The sequence below is a fragment of the Anolis sagrei genome, chromosome 3 (genome assembly GCF_037176765.1).
Source record: "Anolis sagrei isolate rAnoSag1 chromosome 3, rAnoSag1.mat, whole genome shotgun sequence".
Lineage (NCBI taxonomy): Eukaryota > Metazoa > Chordata > Lepidosauria > Squamata > Dactyloidae > Anolis > Anolis sagrei.
The window spans coordinates 155509163-155531154 of NC_090023.1; the positions used below are offsets into that span (position 1 = coordinate 155509163).

The window sequence follows — 21992 nt, forward strand, 5'->3', positions numbered from 1 at the left end:
ATAATAATAATAATAATAATAATAATAATAATAATAATAAAGAGATACACTGGATCTATACTGCTGAATATTGCAGTTTGAACTGCATTATATAGTCAGTATCTATCTACCCATTTAATGCAGTTTGAACTGCACCAAATGTAATATATAGGTCTACACTGATCATAGTTCAAACATTATTATTTGGCAGTGTAGATCCAGCCTGAGTAAAGAAAGGACATGGTGTTTTTTGTTTAGTTGAAGTTTCTCCCTTCCCCCCTTTTTTTCCAAGCACAGTCTATCTGGCCATTAGAGGGCACTATAGACTTAATTTTGTCCTCAGAAAGGGAAGAAAATGAAATGGAAAATGAAGGCATGAGACAAACAAGCCATCCATAATTAAAGGGGGAAACTGGCTCTAGGTATTCCATTTCTAAAAACTGACAGTAACATGTGTGTAGATCAGACACAGGAAATATATGTTTTGGTGAGCAATTCCTTGCATTTGTTTTTTCTTATTGACTCTTCTCTGTGTGGGAAGAAATCCTAAAAATAAAACATTAGCCAGCCTACGCTCATCTGCTTCTTAGGCTGCCAGTTTGCATCTCTGTTTTCTGATTCCCAGACTGCATGTTTGACATTGATGCAGTAGTTGGGCATCTAGTCATCGCCTAATTATAAATGCTCTGTAAATCTAAAATTTCCTATGGAAATTATCTTCATAAGAATAGAGTCAAGTTATATACTGGGAATTTAGGCACTCAACCCTGCTATATACCTGCAAAATGTGGTCTACAGACGTCACATGCAACTCCTGGAACGATTCCATCAGCGCTGCCTCCAGAAAATCCGGAAAATCTCTTGGGAAGACAAGTGGACAAACGTCAGCGTGCTGGAAGAAGCAAAGACCACCAGCATTGAAGCAATAGTCCTCTGCCATCAACTCCACTGGACCGGCCACATTGTCCGGATGCCTGACCACCGTCTCCCAAAGCAGTTGCTCTACTCTGAACTCAAGAATGGAAAACAGAATGTTGGTGGGACAGGAAAAGAGATTTAAAGATGGGCTCAAAGCCAACCTTAAAAACTCTGGCATAGACACTGAGAACTGGGAAGCCCTGGCCCTTGAGTGCTCCAGCTGGAAGTCAGCTGTGATCAGCAGTGCTGCAGAATTTGAAGAGGCACGAATGGAGAATTAAAGAGAGAAACGTGCCAAGAGGAAGGCGTGTCAAGCCAACCTCGACCTAGACTGCCTTCCACCTGGAAACCAATGCCCTCACTGTGGGAGAAGATGCAGGTCAAGACTAGGGTTCTGTAGTCACCTACGGAACCACTAAAATACTGAACCTGCTCATCCAATGAGGGATCGCCTAAGTAAGGCACTTAACACACTTTACCCAACCTGTTTTAGACAATCAGATCCTGGGATACAGGGCAATATACATCCAGCCTCAGTACAACATGAATATAGGAGGGTATTTTAGTCTGGGTGGTATTCAATGCATTGACCATAGAGTATGTAAATGCATCCCCCCACTCCCTCCTGTCATTTAGACTTAGGATGGATCTACACTGCTATATAAACTGGATTATCAAGGCAGATAATCCAAGTTATTTGCTTTGAAGTGGATTATGAGTCTATACTGCCATATAATCCAGTTCAAAATAGATAATCTAGATTTTATTTGAGAGCACAGAAATGCTGGACCACTCTAACAACCACTATGTCAGACTACACAGAGAAGCCATTGAAATCCACAAGACAATTTCAACAGAAAGGAGGAAACCATGAAAATGAACAAAATCTGGCTATCAGTATTAAAAAACTCTAAAATTACAACAGCAAAACAACAGAGAAGAAACAATCTGGGACATCTAATCATGTCTCAACAAAAGATTTCCCCAGGCACAACCAGGCCATCAAATGCTAATCAAAGTGGCCAGTTGAAACATTCACACCTAGCTCCAGCAGACAAGAGTCCTTTGTCCCACCCTGGTCATTCCACAGATATATAAACCCTTTTCCTAGTTCCAACAGACCTCACTACCTCTGAGGATGTTTGCCATAGATGTAGGTGAAACATTAGGACAGAATGCCTCTAGAACATGGCCATATAGCCCGAAAAAACCTACAACAACCCAATATAGATTTTATATGGCAGTGTAGAAGGGGCCTTAAAGGCATGAATTTGGAAGGGTTGTTCTGATCCTTCCAACACTTGACTGTCAGACATAGGTATCTATATACTCTTTTCTGAATTCATTACATTTTTCTTACATATGTCCAGGGCTTCAACAGTTTCCAGTTGCTGAAATATAGTGTATAAACAGATGTGCTGATACAAGCAGCCAAACAAAACCTGTCTGGAATATTGCTCCAAAAACCTTCTCTTCCTTGGAAAAAAGAAAACGATACAGTAAAGGCTGGGATACATTGTTTACTAATTCTAAAGAGGATACGGTAGTGGCAAAACCCAACATGAGACTGGAAGTACAAGATTCTGCTGTCTCTTTCAGATCAACATGTGAACATCAACTTTTAACGCTCTACAAGACCTTGGCTCATGCAGTTCATTCTGTCCATGGTCTTTTCTAGTTTGACTGCTTTCCTTTGTAATTCTTTTCCTTACAATTCTCTAGGCTGTTACACTTTTGCACCCTACTTCCCTCTCCAACCATTCTGTTTCTCCATCTTTTGGCCATTCCATCTACCTATGCTTCCATTAGATCACAGTAGAGATGTTTCCTCTATTTAGCCTCTTTCCCTTCCTCTCTACAATCCTTGGATCAATAAGGTTATATTTTAGAAGAGCCCATGGAGTCTGTCTGCTCAAGTTCTGAATCACCAGCCTCCAGTAGGCAGACATTGTTGAGTTTACTAAAAATCAGCAGACAGGATGTTGTGTTTATTTTATTTGATCTCAAGTCATTTTTCTATCATTTTATCGAATTCTAGGGCAGTACATGGCCCTACTTCCAACTTTATACAATAAAACAGTCACATGAAATAGCCCTACCAAACAGCAGGAAATGATAGTCAAATTACAATATTTGGGCACATATTTCTTTCTTCTATATTTTTCATTAAAAAAACACACTACATATATGTACATCAATATAAAAAGCTTGAATCCACCTACCTTTACTAATATATAAAGACAAAAGGTTATATAATAAGGTAAAGGTTTTCCCCTGACATTAAGTCCAGTCATGTCCAATTCTGTGGTTTGGTACTCATCTCCATTTCTAAGCCGAAGAGCTGGCATTGTCTGTAGACACCTCCAAGGGCATGTGGCCAGCATGACTGCAGGAAGTGCCATTACTTTCCCACTGGAGCACTACCTATTGATCTACTCACATTTGCATGTTTTCGAACTGCTAGGTTGGCAGAAGCTTGGGCTGACAGTGGGAGCTCATGCTACTCCCTGGATTTGAACCTGCAGCCTTTTGGTAAACAAGTTTAGCAGCTCAGTGGTTTAACCCACTGTGCCACCAGGGGCTCCTAAGTTATATAACACCCCAAATAAAAATAACTATACTTAAACACAAACAACTAAACTACTCAGCTGCTCACGGCACAAAAAGATGAATAAAAGTTAACTTTTCACTTTCCAATTCCAAGGTTTACATCTATTGAATTCTTACACTTCTGTTTAATACAGGCTAAACTATTTCTAGTCTGACTGGGACAAAATTAAATATATCCATATATATCAATCTCTAAATCCTGTGAGTGTAATCTTTCCTTCTTTTTATTTATATAGATCAAAAACATCCCTCAGTCCTACATAAATTGGTCCAATGACTTACCTCTAATAAAATCAGATTGTCCACTTCAGCCATTTCAAATAGCTTCAAACTCCATTCCTGGTTTATGTGTAAAATTCTGAATTTGCAATTTTGAGCTTACACCAATTTGGCAGCTAATATCTTATAATGAAATCATCCTAAACTTCATATTATTAAATTGTTCATTAGAAACCAAATATTTCAGAATGGGGGATGCCTGGCTCAGAAGCAGTACATGTAAAAAAGATCTTGGAGTCCTTGTGGATGGAAAGGTGAACATGAGCCAGCAATATGATGCAGCAACTAAAAAAGCCAATGGCATTTTGGCCTGCATTAATAGGAATATAGTGTTTAGATCCAGCGAAGTCATGCTACCCCTCTATTCTAACTTAGTCAGATCACACCTGGAATACTGTGTCAATTTCTAGGCACTACAATTGAAGGGAGATGTTGACAAACTGGAGTTGCCCAGAGGAGGGCAACTAAAATGATCAAGGGTCTGGAGAACAAGCCTTATAAGGAGCGGCTTAAAGAGCTGAATATGTTTAGCCGGCAGAAGAGAAGACTGAAAGGAGACATAATTGCCATGTATAAACATGTGAGAGGAAATCACAGGGAGGTGGCAGCAAACTCCTGCTGCCCTGGAGACTAGGATGCAGAACAATGGCTTCAAACTACAGGAAAGGAGATTCCACCTGAACATGAAGAAGAACTTCCTAGAGAGTGAGAAAAGAACTGTACAGCATTTCTTTCATGGTTGGCCACTTTTTGACTTGGCATCTAGCTATGAAATTGCATGGGGTGGGAGAGCATTTACCTGTGGCAAAAGGACATCAGAGTCCTTTCCCCAGTACCAGCGGCCACTCTGGGGCCAGAGTAAAGAAGGGAGCCGAGAAGACAGTTCCATCTTGTCTTCTGTGACATCAAAGCCCTTCCCCAGCAGCAACGGCAACTCTGGGGCCAGAGTAAAGAAGGGAGCCCAGAAGACAGTTCCATCTTGTCTCCTGCGACATCAGAGCCCCTCTTCCAGCAACAATATAATATTATATAATACTAATATTATGAATTATGCATTAGTACTATTCTAATAATATAGTATGTTTTATGTACATATAATAACAATAAACTTTATTTATATCCCGCCACCATCTTCCCCAATGGGGTCTGGGGGCAAGCCCAAACAACATATTACAGCAAAATAAAACCAAAACATAAGCAACAAGCAACAACATCATAATTACATAAAAACATATGAGTACATTAGCAATATAACATTACAATAAACACAATCACAATGACAGCGAGCGGGCCACATGTGCAGGATAAAATATTTAAAAACTCGGGTGAGATAAAGGAGCAAATTATTTGCAAGAGGGAGCTCATAAAAACAGGGTTGTGGAACCAAGCTTTTGCATGAGGGAGGGGTGTGTGTACTCCAGTGACAGAAGCATTGAGGGAAGCAGTAGTGTCATGTTGTGTACCTACTCACCAAAGACGCAGCGGAAGAGCCAGGTTTTAAGGTTCTTTTTAAAGGTTTCTAGAGTAGGGGCTTTCCTGATCTCTCCAGATAATGTTTCCAGAGTCAGGGGGCCACAGAGGAGAAGGCTCTCTCCCTTGTGCCCACAAGATGAGCTTGTGAAACTGGTAGGGGCGAAAGGAGGGCCTCCCTCGAAGATTGAAGGGCCCGGCTTGGTTCATGGAGAGAGATATGGTTACGAAGGTAGGCGAGTCCCAAACCATTCAGGGCTTTCTGGGTGATAACCTGCAGCTTGAATTGGGCCCGGAAATTAAACGGCAGCCAATGGAGCAGAGCAGCATATAAATGTCGTAAATAAATAAATAAATAAATAAATATTTTTATCTCATTTATAGGTTAGAACAGTTGTCCTTTTCAATTAGAATTTTTGCTTTAAAGTGATGCTAGGGCTTATCCAGATTGGTAACATATACTAATTTAATATCACTTGGCCTTGCTTTTCCCTGTTTTCACATCCACACTCTCTTTTTAAAAAAGTGTCGCTATTAGAGTTAGCATAGCTGGATTAGGGTCAAATCAACAAATTATACAGTTATGAACTTATGAAAATCTGACATTAGTAAGCACGTATTAAGAGCTGGTGGCACTTCGAATGAATGGCTATCTTTATATTAAAAAGCCAACTTTCCAGAATCATCCAGCTAGATGGCATTTTGGGGTGGTATTTTGTTTTACATAAGTTATAAAGCAGTTTAATCAGCATGTAACATTATTTTTTTTCAAAGCCTTTTTGGTGGTCTGTATTGCACTGGCAGTTCTATTATCCGTTTAGCTGCTCTAAATGAGATTTTAAATGAATTCCACCATAGTCTATTATATGTGCTTTTAAGGCTGGCAATAAATCTAGTTAACATGCAGGTCTTTCAAAAATGGAGGTCAACCATTCTTTCTTCATCTCAGCGTAATATAATACCAAAGTATTCAGGAATAATGAACTCATTCAACCTGCAATCTCTAGTTGATTCCAAATGAAGAGCTACTAGTGCTAACAATCAAAATATGACTTTCTCCAGTCTCTCCTCTCTTAGATTTTAATTGGGAAGAGGAAAAGTGGGAAGAGATGGTGGGAAAGTATGAGAGGTTTTAACAGGAAGATTGGGGACTAATGTTGATTCTGTGAACAAGACAGATATTGTTTCCCATCTAGAAATGTGGTTCTGAAAATGTGGACCTCATGGCCATAGTATTTGGATGAGATGTGGCCAACTCCAATGGATTTGGAAGACTCTTTTATGTCTCTAGAGATCTTAAGGAGATAACCCTCTCTTCAAAGTGAATGTTAAACAGTACAGAGAGGTCTTTGAAGTATTTAATAAGTAAATTATTGTGCCTGGAGGCTTCTAGAAGCAATGTTCATTCTTAAAAGCTAGATAAAAAGCTATTCTGGGGATCCTAAATTTATCATCCTTGAAAGTCCATGTGAAGCTCCAGTTCTGCATTTAGCCCATCCAGTCGAGACAAATCTTTGTTCTGTCAATCAGTCTAGAGCAGTGGTTCTCAACATTAGGTGGTTTTTAGTTCGGCCCCAACCAGCTTGACTTATTTTATTTATTTATCGTGTCATCAGCATCCAGACCATTGTGTTACATTTCTAACAGAACAAAACAAACAAAGAGATAAAAACAAACAAACACAAATTTTGCAAACTTGGTAGTTGATTAAATGTCCTTTGACCAGTATCGGGCCACTTGGAGTGCCTCTGGTGTTGCCGCAAGAAGGTCCTCCATTGTGCATGTGGCAGGGCTCAGGTTGCATTGCAGCAGGTGGTCCGTGGTTTGCTCTTCTCCACACTCGCATGTTGTGGATTCCACTTTGTAGCCCCATTTCTTAATATTGGCTCTGCATCTCGTGGTGCCAGAGCGCAGTCTGTTCAGTCTTCTGTGTGCCCAGGGGGGAGTCTCTCATCTGGTATCACCCACGGATTGAGGTGCTGGGTTTGAGCCTGCCACTTTTGAACTCTCGCTTGCTGAGGTGTTCCAGCGAGTGTCTCTGTAGATCTAAGAAAACTATTTCTTGATTTAAGTCATTGATGTGCTGGCTGATACCCAAATAAGGGATGAGCTGGAGATGTCACTGCCTTGGTCCTTTCACTACTGGTTGCTACTTCCCGACGGATGTCAGGTGGTGCAATACCGGCTAAGCAGTGTAATTTCTCCAGTGGTGTAGGGCGCAGTCACCCTGTGATAATGTGGCATGTCTCATTAAGAGCCACATCCACTGTTTTAGTGTGGTGAGATGTGTTCCACACTGGGCATGCATACACAGCAGCAGAGTAGCATAGCGCAAGGGCAGATGTCTTCACTGTGTCTGGTTGTGATCCCCAGGTTGTGCCAGTCAGCTGTTGTATGATATTGTTTCTAGCGCCTACTTTTTGCTTGATGTTCAGGCAGTGCTTCTTGTAGGTCAGAGCACGGTCCAGAGTGACTCCCAGGTATTTGGATGCGCTGCAATGCTCCAATGGGATTCCTTCCCAGGTAATCCTCAGAACTTGACTGATAGTGAGGAATTCTGGGAGAGGAGTCCAAAAATTATGGAGAAGCAATGGTTGGGAACCACAAGTGAAGTTAAATAATTGCTTCTTGCTTTTTTTCATACACTGCTAGTCTTTGGCAGCATCTAGCCTTTAGAAGATTTATGAAGATCTCAAAAATAGTGGTTGATGTTATTTCATTTTAAGGGTAGCAATGGATCCTTTGCAGCAGGAATTGCAAATCTATCCCCAGCCTTATGCCTGGAACTCTTATAAGAGCCCTATGGGTTATACAAGGCACTTCTGGGTGATGGATCCAATTTGCAAATGAATTTTGGCACAGGGAGATTCGGAACAGGTGTGAGACAAGCAGCTATAAAACTAAAATCTTGCCATCTGTATAACAATGGATCCACTGACTGGCTCATTTGATGTGCTAGTTTTGATGAAAGTAGCCTTTTTACAGCTCTTGAAACCAGCTGCAAGAACAGTAACAAATCCATTTTCAAGGCTGGTGGGCATTTTAGAAAAATATAGTGTGTACAAAATTATACACCTATATTTTAAATGTTTCTGCTGCTGTGTGCCTGGAAGTCAATAACTTATGTTGCCTCTAAGGCCCCTTCTACAGAGCTGAATAAATTCCAGATTATTTGCTTTGAAGTTGGTTATATGGCAGTGTAGACTCAGATAATCCAGTACAAATAAAATAATCTGGATTATCTGCCTTGATATTCTGGATTAGATGGCAGTGTAGAAGGGCCCTAAGGCAAATCTTTCACAGGGTTTTCTTAACAAGAGCTATTTAGAGGGGCTTGCCTGGTTTTCCTCTGAGTGAATGTGACTTGTTCAAGACCACTTAGGGGTTCATAAAGTGGGGCTAATCCAGCATGGTTTATGTTGAGGCTGTCCCAGGTACGGGTCAGGCCAGGCATGTAGCCAGGGGGAGGGGGGGCTTACTGGTATATTATTTAAACTGTTGTGTTTATTCATAGCATGATCTGATCACCATGCTCAATATATCCTATATGTATGGGGGTATTGGGGTAACAATACAAAAGGTTTGCTAGGGTAGATCCTCTTTCACTCAGACTCAGCCCCCCCCCCCCGAACCAAACTCAGCCCCCCCCCCCCCCCCGAATCAAAATCCTGGCTATGGGCCTGGGTCAGGCAGTCACCTTCCCCCCCCCCCCCCAGATGCTGCAAAGGTGGGAGGGTGTTCCAATGCCCATGGATGCTAAATGTGATTCAGTGACACTGAATGGTCACTCTTACAACCTGATTGTCATGACATAAGTTCTACCCGTTGGCTGTAAAGTGTAGTGACATTTGAGTGTGAGTGGGAGTGACAGGGCCATGAGGGAGGTGAGATAGGAGGAATCCCTTGTTCCTATCTCACCCTCCCATTCAGCCTGTCACCCCAGCTGACACCACTGCAGGTGATAGCTGACAGGTAGGACCTGTGTAATGACTAGAGACTGTGGGTGGGAGAAGATGATAAATGCCATTCCATGTTCTCAGGCCACCTGAACTCAGGAAACATAGAATGTCCGTGAGGATAGTTGTGGTCAGTTCCACTCTAGGATCCAACAGTTGAGAAGACCCAAAATTGGGTGATAGACCAAATTCTAGATTAGAATTTGACTTTGGTTAATGTGGGGGCAAGGCTGCGCTAAGGCAGCTTTGCCCTGCGTTACCCCAGATCAGCTTTGCCTGGCTGCCACAGAGCTGAACTGAAGCCCATCTGAACTAAGTAGTCAGTGTATAGGTGCCCCCAATGGGTTTCCAGGATTGAGTAGAGATTCAAACAGTAGTCTCAGAATCCTAGGGTGCATCTTAACTGTCGAATTAGGACCTTATTCCATGGAAGTTTCCCCCATTTTCTCTCTGTTTTTGCATGCTGACAAACTGGAGTCCCATAAAGGCCAGTCCATGATGCACGGTCACGTCCAGTGGCCGTCTGTGGAAATCCATCTTGCCAACATGCAAAAACGGAGTGAAAACGGGGGGGGGGGGGGGACTTCCATGGAATAAGGTTCTAATTCTACAGTGAAGATGTTTATTGTTATGTGCACAATGTGGCACTGAAGTTTTGTTGTAGTTTGTAAGCTGCCCTGAGTCTCCTTTGGAGTGAGAAAGGCGGGGTATAAATATAGTAAATAAATAAATGAATATGTTAACCTGACTCCTAATTGAAGAAAGAGGGGGAAAAGTGAGACGAAGATATGGAAAGGATGTGTGATAGCTGGCCAATCCTGAAGAAGGACCTTGCTGGGGTAAGGTGAGTCCCCACTCTGTCCAGTGCTGTCCCCTGCTTCTCTTACGCCAGTGAGATAACATCCTTAATGCAACTTGACTCCACTTTGAATGTTATGACTTAATGCTATAGACTCCTGGGAGTTGTAGAATTAATGTAGTTTGTTGAGGCACCAGCACTATTTGACAGTGAAGGCTAAAGGATAATATAATCCTAGAAATGGAAGATACCACAAGGACCACCCAGTCCAACCGCTCAACATGGATGAAAAGAAAATGCAGGTGGAATTCAGAACACAACAAAACAGGAACTGAGAGTTTTTATATCCCTATTTGGAAGCTTGCTCACAATGTTGTGGTACATTGCTTGCCTCCCATAAAAACTCTATTGGAGATTTTAGAGCTTTAAATCAATTCTTGCACATTTCAAACTTTTAGAATGGGGTGGGGGTGGCTGATTATTAACATATAAATTATTTTAACAGAAACTCTAAAGACCTAACAATAGTATTTCATAGAGCTCAGGGAAAATGCCAGTAAACAGCAAAAGGTCACAATTTGCTTAAAAAGCAATCTCCTTTCTTTCCTCTCACTGCAGAATGGAAAACACATTCATGGCAGGAGGGTTAGCAGTGCCTGCTTAAATTGCCAAGGACAGGGCTTTGCTTAATTAATATTAATTAGTTTCCTTTCGAGTTTTCTCCCCACTGCTTTGGACTGCTCTTCAAGGATTTCTTTTCTTTCTTTTTGGGAAGTTTGAAAATCCTTTTTCGTCATTGCTGCCAAAGCATCATCCTTATTGGCAAAAACAACACATGACCCCGGACAGATCCAGGTGGCACGGTATGCTCTGGCAACTGGGAAAAGTAAGCAGAGCAGAAGTTAATATGTTACTGTGTTTTGCCTCTTCGCATTCTCACAGGTCACTGCAATGACACAGATAACACCAGGGCAGTTGTTGCTTTTAACCATGACAGCACAGATTTTAAAATAAGCAAAAGGACATGTACAACAGCATCAGAGGATACATCTTACTAAAAAAATGAGAACAACGTGCCATAACAAGATTAAGTTTCAAAAATAAATACTGAGCTGTCTTCAGGTATTTCAGCAGCTACTCCTTTTGATTTCTGTGGCCAATTTGTTTTTAATGTGCCTTTAATATCACTCAAGTGGTCCGCCCCGTTGGTCTGCCGCCTATCTCTTATTCCATCTTTTCTACTGAACACCTGTTGAAAGGTGACATGAGAAGCTATTATTTTTGTGGTGATTAAAGGAAAGTGATCGGAGCATGAAAGAGAACCCAGGCTGTCGCAAGAAGGACCAGCTCTTTTGCTTCTACTTGTTCCTGGAAGTACTGAAGGCAGTATTTTGCCACCTTAAACAAAACTTTAGTTTGTTTTTGAATTTCTCTCCTGTCTGCGAGTGGCTTTCTGTACTATTTTGCCATGCTGCAGCAAATTCTACGGGATATGTACATCGATCCGGAGCTGCTGGCTGAACTAAATGAAGAACAGAAGCATGTCCTCTTCTATAAGATGAGGGAAGAGCAGGTTAGGAGATGGAAGGAGAGGGAGGAGAGAGTCAACGGCCATGAAGCCTTGCTGAAGAGAACAGTGAGACTTCAACAGAGTAAGATTTCACAGCTTTTATGATCACAACTGTTTATTTCTTTATGAAATTTTGTATATATCATGTGTTTGCTCTATCAATAGCAGTCTGAAATAAATTTCAGAGAGGTGAAAGTTAAGATTTGTCCTAGGCAGCCTTCTGATTAAATTGGTCTTGAATTTAACCTGCTCAAATTGAGGCCTAGAAGCACTCTGAATGATGAGATGCAATGGCTCCGATCCAAAAACACTAGAATGGGAATTAAGTTATCTGTGGCAAATGTCTCCTGTTTCAGCAGGCTGAACTGTAACATCTTCATTTTGGGGCATTCATGTTCCCCTTACAGGCTCATTACTTGCTTAAAATGCTAGACACACAACATGTACATAAACTAGAAAAGAAATGGATGAAGTTACTGAACGTCTAAAATATTGGGATGGGAATGGACTGGATTGAGGATGGAAGGTAACTTCCTCCACCTTCAAAATTGTAACAGAAATGTTTCCTCTTTATTGAGAACATGATGATTCATCAATATGTGGAAAATGGAAATCCATAACTAAAACAGAGGCTGAGAAATTATAAACTGCAATAGAAAAACTGGGCAACAAGCATATGGAAGCTTTTAAACAGAGGCTGGATGGCCATCTGTCAGGGGAGATTTGAATGCAGTATTCCTGCTTCTTGGCAGGGGGTTGGACAGGATGGCCCATGAGGTCTCTTCCAACTTTTTGATTCTATGATTCTATATACAGGTCTTGGATTGTATTCTTAATCCCAAATAGAGCTGCTCTGTTAGATTAATAGGAATTCCATAAGTAGTAACTGTTCAATACTTGATTAAATGAGAGTATCTGGGTTGGGAGTAACCACTAGGATTCAACTCATAAGAAGGTTGTAAACATAAAGATGCATTAATAAAGATCTTAATGACAAGACAAAAAAGAATTGAAGAAATGTAGAGCTCAGCATATGTCCTATTAATGTTGGGATCAGAATATTTTATCATATTTTATCCTATTTTCTGTGCCCCAATTAAAAATAATATTGTGAAGGGTATTTGCTGTTCTGCAGCATTGTTGCATTTTTACAGTCTTTCCTCTGCTCCTGAATAAAGGCCTGTTCAGTTTGATTGATCTCTACGTTGGTTGTTTCGGTGGGGGATGGGGTTTGCACAGCACTAAGAATGCCGCTGCTCTGTTTCTTGTAGCAAAACAACATTAAGAGGATGACGGTTGTCTTGTGCTGAAGATGAACTTAATGCACGCTAACACCCGAAAATGTAACTGCAACATTTTTATATAGTCATTTGTCACACTTTTGACAGCTGCATTTCCATATATAAATTATACATTAAACCTATTCTGCTTTTTAGAGCACAGAATTGTTTTGCGGGTAATTAATTTTCTAGTTTACAAAGAATGATGAAAAAGAGGATAAAATGATCAGAGGAAACTCTACCCTGTCTGTCTTTCTGTCTCTGAGTGCACACAATTCACCTATGTTCAACATTTTATGGATATTTACTTCTTTCAAATGACTCAGCCACGTCTTTAGCCATAAGTCTTTTGTTTTAAAAAACCCGATCTCAGGGAAGAGTGATTGGAAAATAAGGTGTCCATCCTGCATAAATGAGGATGACAATGGGTTGTTGTAGGTTTTTCCGGGCTGTATGGCCATGTTCTGGAGGCAATTTTTCTCCTGACGCTTCGTCTGCATCTATGGCAAGCATCCTCAGAGGTAGTGAGGTCTGTTGGAAGTAGGGAAAATGGGTTTATATATCTGTGGAATGACCAGATATAAACCATGAAAATGAACAAGATCTGGCTACCAGTATTAAAAAACTCAAAAATTACAACAGCAAAACAACAGAGGGGAAACAAACAGGCACATAAAATCACTCTCAACAAAAGATTCCCCCCAGGCACTTCCAAGCCATTGAATGCTAATCAAGGTGATCAGCTGAAACATTCACAACTAGCCCCAGCAGACAAAAGTCCTTTGTCTCACCCTGGTCATTCCACAGATATATAAACCCATTTTTCCTACTTCCAACAGACCTCACTACCTCTGAGGATGCTTGCCATAGATGCAGGTGAAACGTCAGGAGAAAAATTGCCTCCAGAACATGGCCATATAGCCCGGAAAAACCTACAACAACCCAATGATTCTGGTCATGAAAGCCTTCAACAATACATTGAACATCTCTACAAGGATGACAATGTTTTTCCATTTTGAATGGCAACAAAGTCATTCTGAACTGAACTGGTACAATGCGGGTGGGTGCACAGCTGATTTCCAAAGTAACTGTACTGTGATACCAACACAATGGGGAAGTTGCAAATTTAAACAGATGACTTTGAATTGACAATAGTCTACATGTTGAGGTTTATCATAGCTTCATTGGACTGAAGAGTCATAACTGTATAGTACAAAGTGTTGGTCTGAGGCAGGGGTGGGCAAGTTCCAAAGCCCACAAAGCTGTACCAACCAGTTTTTGGTTCCTCCAGAGCTTCAGGGGTCCAATGCTATACCACTGCATTTGTCACTTTAAGTGACTTAAAGTGATGTGTGTCACTTTTATGACCTCATCACATTGAGGTCTGTGATGTGGGGGACAGTGGGGCCAATAGTTGGGCAGCAGGGCAAATCCATTGCCCAGCAACCTGTATCACCCACTTGCCCATCACATGCCAGAAAGTATACCTTTCTGGCATGCACCAGTACTGTCCCCATGATTTCCTATCTGAACACAGGTAACTCCCATGTTCAGACTGTCCCATTTTACCACAATTCACCGATGCAGCCAGCACAGAGTCCCACTGGAAGTAGATATGCATCATCTGGCAGGCTCCATGCAGACTGCGTGGGTGAAGACAAGGACAAGGAATTTTCCCTAGTCCTTGGTCTTACCTTGCACTATTCAGTTTCTTTTCCTTTTCGACTTTGGGAGGGGGTCTCACAAAACAGCATACAGTAGCCTTGCAAAGTCACTTTATATATTAAAAAGGTCTGTTTTGTATGTTTTTTTGGGGGGGGGGGATGACTATAAACAACAAAAAACTATTTTCTCCCTTTGGACTATGGATTAATATATTGTTCAAGGATTCCATTCAGCCTTACACTTCCAATTCTATTGATAACTTTATTTTCGTCAATATCCCTAAGCCTCACATACATTCCCACTTCATTGTGAACATAAAAGGAGGTGGTGGCAAGACTGGAAAAAAGTGTGTGCATTTATTAATCATACTTCTAATGTTTTTTAAAAATTCAATCTGAAATGACATCCATAATGTCATTTTTTAAACAAGAGACTCAATATCATAATTTAAAACATGAGACTGCAGTGGGTCTTTGGTATCTGCCGGGGTTTGGTTCCAGGATCCACTGTGGATACTAAAATCCATGGATGCTTGAGTCCAATTATAGATATAGTGATGTAGTAAAATGGTATCCCATACATAAAATGACAAAATCAAGGTTTATTTTTACGACTTTTGGAGAAACATTTTTCAGCTGTAGATGCTGGGATCTGTGGATACAGGATGTATCGCTACAGAAGCCCAACTGTATGCAGTCATGACTACAAAAAGAAGAGAAAACAACATCTCTCTCTATGGTCTTTGTAGAAAAGATTGTGTGCAAATATAACTAAAATATTTCAAATGCTCTGGTGGGTTTTAAAAGCCTTAAGAGTGCTGGTACATTTTTATTGTTTGTTAGCTGTCATATATATATTATACAGAGCTATCACAGATTAATACCACAGCCAGATTTTTCATTCTTACTCAGTTCCAAGGTAAAGCTTAGAAAGTTCTCTGTAATAAGGTAAATGAATATAATCCCATGCTGCATTCTAGCTGAACAGTGGTAGGATGAATGTTTGCTTCCCTAAGGGCTAGTATGATTGCAGTAAAGGCATAGAAATAGTTTTCTAAGATCTACAGAGACACTCGCTGGAACACTTCAGCAAGCGAGAGTCCAAAAGTGGCAGGCTCAAACCCACAACCTCAACCAATGGCTGATACCAAATGAGAGACTCCCCCCTGGGCACACAGAAGACTGAGCGACTTGGAAGGCACTGAACAGACTGTGCTCTGGCACCACGAGATGCAGAGCCAACCTCAAGAAATGTGGCCACAAAGTGGAATCCACGACATACAAGTATGGAGAAGAGCAAACCACTGACCACCTGCTGCAATGCAACCTGAGCCCTCCCACATGCACAATGGAGGTCCTTGTTGCAGCAACACCAGAAGCACTCCAAGTGGCCAAGATGCCCTGACATGACAAATAGATAAGTAAAGGCATCAGAGTTCATATTTGTTTTAATACAAGTCCTCCTGCAGTATAGCTCCTACCATCACATGCACAGCATATTGTTCAGATTTTAGGAATACCCACATGGGGCAGATCTACACTAAACCTTTATCCTGCAGGAGGAAAGTGGATAAGAGTGGTGGCTGCATGATTCATGGAGCTGATTTTGGTTAAATGTGGTTCTAGGCTGCTTTGAATTGCATTTTAAAAAGTAACGGATTACTCTGGAGTTGCCCCAAGAATCTAGAACAAGTTACAAATTAGGATCCATGCTGGTAGTTGGGACAGTTCCAAGACAGAACTAACTACAACTGTTTCTACAGCCATCCTGTATTCCCTGAGCTCAGGTAGCCTTGGGACAAGGAATGGTACTCACCCCCCTCCCCTTTTGTATGCATCATAGTAGTGGTGACTAGGTGGAACTTTGCTAGTGTCCATCGCTTGAACCCTGTAGTAACTTCAGCTGGGGTTCCAAGGCGATTGAAGAAGGAAGGGGGGAGAAGAGGGGATGATTCCTCCTCTCCCCTCTTTCTACAGCCACATCACTCTGGCACCACAGGCAGTTAGTGACAACACTAGTTATGTCATGCATGGTGGCTGCCAATAGGACAGTAAGGTTGAGCATCTAGCAGGACCATACCAGATTTGGCACCATTAGACGGTCAGGACTTCTTCCTGCCTGCACAGTGGCCTGGAAGCTGGTGGTTAAGAACATCCTTCTGCTTCTTCAGTGGCCCGGGGGCTGGTGGTAAGAACCATCCTGGGGCTGATATGGAATTCGACACTCTGGATCAAACCTGAGATAAAGTTTCCATGTAGAACTCTCTGTGGCTAGTGGCAGGATTGTAGGCAGTGAAAACAGTAAAAATTGAATATAGGGATTACTATTAGTGACAATAACTCCTGAAATGTACATGGGACTGCAGCCAATATATGTTATCCTCTGAATCTGCAATATTTAATCATCTTTCTTCCACCTCCCATACCCTCTCTGGAGGAATTAATCCTTCCTCAAAAGAAGGAACGTTTCTTTCCTATAGTTGACTTTACTCCATTTTTTTGTCGCGTCAGTGACTCCTGGTGTGAGAGAATTGGCTGTCTGCAAGGACGTTGCCCAGGGGACGCCTGGATGATTGGATGTTTTTATCATCCTTGTGGGAGGCTTCTCTCATGTCCCCACATGAGGAGCTGGAGCTGATAGAGGGAGCTCATCCACCTCTCCCCAGATTCGAACCTGTGACCTGTTGGTCTTCAGTCCTACCGGCACAGGGGTTTAACCCACTGTGCCACCGGAGGCTAACCTAAAAAGCTATTTCCCTAAAAGGGCTGTAGCTGCTCTGTGCCACCCTGGAATCCCTTCAAAACTCTCACCTCAACTCAGTTTATAACCTTGGGCTTAATGCTGTGCTTTTGCTTCATCAAGAGAATTTTTATTTGCTCCTTAAAGAATGTAGTTTACAAAAGAATAATGCATGTCTCAAACAAACAGCCTTGCTAGCCTTGCTGTGTGATCGGAGTAGCTTTGCAGGCTGAGGCAATGTGGCGGAACAAGAGGGCTCTGAAATGGCACGAGCTATGTTTAATTTGTTAAAAAATCAGCACAGTCACATAATGGATATTTAATGTTGTATTAAATAGAAACCTCTCCCTCCCCAGCTGAGTACAGAAGGCAGAACATTTGCTTCTTTTAGAGGGATTCTTGATAGTTTTCTGCATTCAAGATAAGGCAAAGGCTTTGGTAGATGTTGCTCCCTGGCTCAGGAGATATCCAGAAGAGCAACTAAAAACAGAGAAAGCGAGCAGAAGATTGTTTTCATCACTGTGTGCCTTCAAGTAATTTATGATTCCTGTTGTCTCTAAAGTTCTTGGCAAGATTAGTTCAGACCAAAAGTGATTTGTTCATTAGTTCAGACCAAAAGTGGTTTTGTCATTGCGTTCCTCTGAGGCCAAAAGAGTGTGACTTGCTCAAGGTCACCCATGAGAATTTCATATCTGAGCAGGGATTTGAACCTGTTCTGTCTCTCTTTCAGCTGTTTGAGGCTGCTTTCTTTTGCATTTTGTCCCAGGGCTGCTGCAGTTTGCAAGAGCTCCAAAGGTTAATAGTAGCAGGTTTGCAAAGCCAGTCTGCAGGCCTCCTTTGCAGTTACTGGCCCAGAGAGTAACTTTTGAGCCTGCCCCTTTTACCAGGCCAGACCTCCATTTTGGAGTCCTCCTTGCCTGTTCAGATCTGAAGAAGGAATCTGATCTGCTGGAGGCCAGAAAAGGTAGCTCCGACAAACCACCGCAAAAACAATTGAGTTATAGAATTGAGAACAGAGAATTGAGTTATTAGAGTTAGACAAGCTTAATTGAACTATAGTTAGATAGATTATAAGAGAGTTATAGAGTGTAAAGAAGAATAGATATTGAGCTTTGAGAATTGAGCTTATAGAGTTTTATAGAGAGAGTGACTGCATTTCCTTATCTCCAAGGCTAATCTGGAGCTTAGATAGATAGGGAAAGATTTGTTCTTTCTAAAGGCAACAGCTCTGGATTAGAGTGAGTGGTCCCTGGATCCCTTTGCCACTTGGGGAAGGGCTGACTCAGTAACTGGTGGAGAAGAGAAAGAAGAAATATCTATTTGGTTTATCAATTGACTGTTCTGTTTGCAACTTTGAGAAATAAATATCATTTTTGATGTTCAGAACTTGTAATAGATTCAGTTACTGAGAATCTTAATCTTCTCAAGAAAAGTCACCAGCAGTTTGCCCAGACATAGGGAACAGCATATCATAGCCTTTTTTAAAATATAAAATCAGGTTCGTAATGACACAGAACCTGATTTCTGAGATTCACAATCTATCATTCTAGCCACTACACTGTCTTGGTTCACCAAGATGTTGTTCATTCGTTCAGTCGTCTCCGACTCTTCGTGACCTCGTGGACCAGCCCACGCCAAAGCTCCCTGTCGGCCGTCACCACCCCCAGCTCCTTCAAGGTCAGTCCAGTCACTTCAAGGATGCCATCCATCCATCTTGCCCTAGGTCGGCCCCTCTTCCTTTTGCCTTCCACTTTCCCCAGCATAATTGTCTTCTCTAGGCTTTGCTGTCTCCTCATGATGTGGCCAAAGTACTTCAACTTTGTCTCTAGCATCCTTCCTTCCAGTGAGCAGCCAGGCTTTATTTCCTGGAGGATGGACTGGTTGGATCTTCTTGCAGTCCAAGGCACTCTCAGCACTTTCCTCCAGCACCACAGCTCAAAAGCATCGACCTTCCTTCGCTCAGCCTTCCCTATGGTCCAGCTCTCACATCCGTAGGTTACTACAGGGAATACCATGGCTTGGACTAGGCGGATCTTTGTTGCCAGTCTGATGTCTCTACTCTTTACTATTTTATCGAGACTGGACATTGCTCTCCTCCCAAGAAGTAAGCGTCTTCTGATTTCCTGGCCACAGTCTGCATCTGCAGTAATCTTTGCGCCTAGAAATACAAAGTCTGTCACGGCCTCCACATTTTCTCCCTCTATTTTCCAGTTGTCAATCATTCTTGTTGCCATAATCTTGGTTTTTTTGACGTTCAGCTGCAACCCGGCTTTTGCGCTTTCTTCTTTCACCTTGATTAGAAGGTTCCTCAGCTCCTCCTCGCTTTCGGCCATCAGAGTGGTGTCATCTGCATATCTGAGGTTGTTAATGTTTCTTCCAGCAATTTTCACCCCAGCTTTGCATTCATCAAGCCCCGCACATCGCATGATGTGTTCTGCATACAAGTTAAAAAGGTTGGGTGAGAGTATGCAGCCTTGCCGTACGCCTTTCACCAAGATACTCACCCATTAATCAGGCAATGGGTTGCACTGTAGAATTTTTGATATACCAATTCAGACATTACAGTGCCTGCCAACTACATGGGCTGATGCTGCAGATGTCAATCCTCTCCTGTATCTGAAGATAGCTTTGAAGCTTTAGCACACTCATTCTAATGCTGTCGATCAGGCTAGATCTCAGACTTGGACTCCAGGGGTTCATGATTTAACCTCACAAACCTTTTCACAATTGGTTACTTCAGCAGGGTTGAAAATTTCAGTTAATCATTTGTGTAGATGAAACAGGATTAATTTTGCTAGCTAATGCTTGGCTCCCCTGTCACACATAAATGTTGTTTCTTTTACTTAAGAGCTAAGGAATTAAATGAGATTTATGGTAACTTAGGTATCTTGGCTTCCACGGTAGCTAACATCAGCTCTTTGCAATAGCTGTGAGAATAGTTTACTGTCAACTCTTATGACAAGGGGAGGGCATCATGAATGATCCCTAGAAATGTTTCAGCATGTATGAAACAGGCATTTCACTTGCTTTGCCTGGCACCTGTTATATCAAAAATGTGTGTTTAGTAGTCACTGTTGCTGTTGCTGTGCATAAAAGGGAGGAAAGTAATAACTAATAATAAAGAGCCCTTACTGCCAGCCCCCAGACTTGTGTGGAAGCAGGAAGGAGTCTTGACTATCCAGAGGCACTCAACCTGGTTTGGTTCTGCTGGATGGCCACCCTTACTGTATTTTTCCTGTTGGCATAGTAGTGGCAGCCACCAGATGGGAGAAGTATAGTGGCCATCACTTGTCACCTAGAGTGCCATAGTGATGCAGGAAGGGGGGAGAGGAGGAATTAGCCCCATTTTCTCCTCTCCCTTCTCTAATCACCCTTGGTCTGAAGGAGAACAACCCACTTCAAAGAATTTACCGACCATATCTCAGATAAAAAGTATGGGTTTCATTCTGATTTTGACACTAGAGTTAATATAATTCCAGTGGATGTAGCTTTTGCCTCTGCTTGCTCAGTATTAATGGGTAGTTTTCAATCTGTGCAGCCAAAGCAGGTGGACAAAATTCTTGGAGAGATTAGAACCACTGTATGTATACTAGACCTTTACAATTCCTGGCTAATTAAACAGGCCAGAGAAAGACTCTTTACTACAAGGCAGGGACTCAACATGCCTGAAGGAGGCTGAGAGGAGAGATCGCTTAAAAAAACCCCAACACCTTGGATTCTACTATACTGGATAAATATAGGCTAGTCTCAAACATCCTATTTTGGGCAAGGTGCCAACTCTAGGAGTTCCTGAATGACATGAATTATTTAGATCTACATAAGGAATTGGATAGAGGGACTGTGTCCCAGTTGGTTCTGCAGGACCTCTCAGTGGCTTTTGATACCATCAGTAGTGGTATCGAGTTGTTTCTCTGTGGCTTGGGGGTACCATATTAGAGTACCTAAAAATCCACCTAAATATTAGAAAGAACATCCTGACCATAAGAGCTGTTTGGTAGTTGAATATGCTGGAAGTTTTAAAGTAGAGGTTAGATTGCCATCTGTTGGGTCTGCTTTGATTATATTTTCCTGTGTAGTGGGGGGCTAGACTATGGTCTCTTCAAACTCTGTGATTTTGTGATCCCATGTTTCTGTGTACTCCAGTGGCTTCATGCTTTGCTTGGAAAAGCACTCTCAGAGAGTGATGCTGGGGGATTCCTGCCCAAGTGGGCCACTGGCTTGTGGAGTGCCTCGGGGTTCAGTCTTATTTCCTATGCCATTTAATATGTACATGAAATTACTAGGAGACACTATTCAGAATTTTGGAGTCAGGAGTTACCAGTATGAAGATGATACCCAGCTCCACTTAATTCCAAGGAAGCTGTTCATGTCCTAAACTAGCAGTTGTAATAGACTGGATATGAGTAAACTGAATCTCAGAGCCCTTCCACACAGCCCTATATCCTAGAATGTCAAGGCAGAAAATCCCACATTATCTGAGTGTGGACTCAGACAACCCAGTTCAAAGAAGATATTGTGGGATTTCCTGCCTTGATATTCTGGGATATAGGGCTGTGTAGAAGGGCCCATAATCAAGACAAGTATCTTGTCAAGTATCTGCATGCCCATCCCCCTCCAAACACTCCACCTGGTCACGCCCAGCACTTTTTAATTTTAATTATTACATTTGGCCCTGCCATTGATTTTAATTGAGTCATTGTGTGTTGTTAATGTCATTGCTTTGATTT

The 21992-nt window shown here is 41.8% G+C and overlaps 1 protein-coding gene across 2 annotated transcripts in view; it reads left to right on the forward strand.

The window, feature by feature from the left end:
• Window positions 1-10966: 10966 nt before the first annotated feature.
• The window catches only part of SH2D4B (SH2 domain containing 4B), a 144653-nt gene continuing 133627 nt past the window's right edge, over window positions 10967-21992 (forward strand). For both annotated transcript variants that reach the window (XM_060769010.2, XM_060769012.2), the window contains exon 1: window positions 10967-11663. In XM_060769010.2, coding sequence (XP_060624993.2) covers window positions 11480-11663 — 184 coding nt within the window. In that variant the 5' untranslated portion in view covers window positions 10967-11479. The remainder of the gene's footprint in view (window positions 11664-21992) is intronic.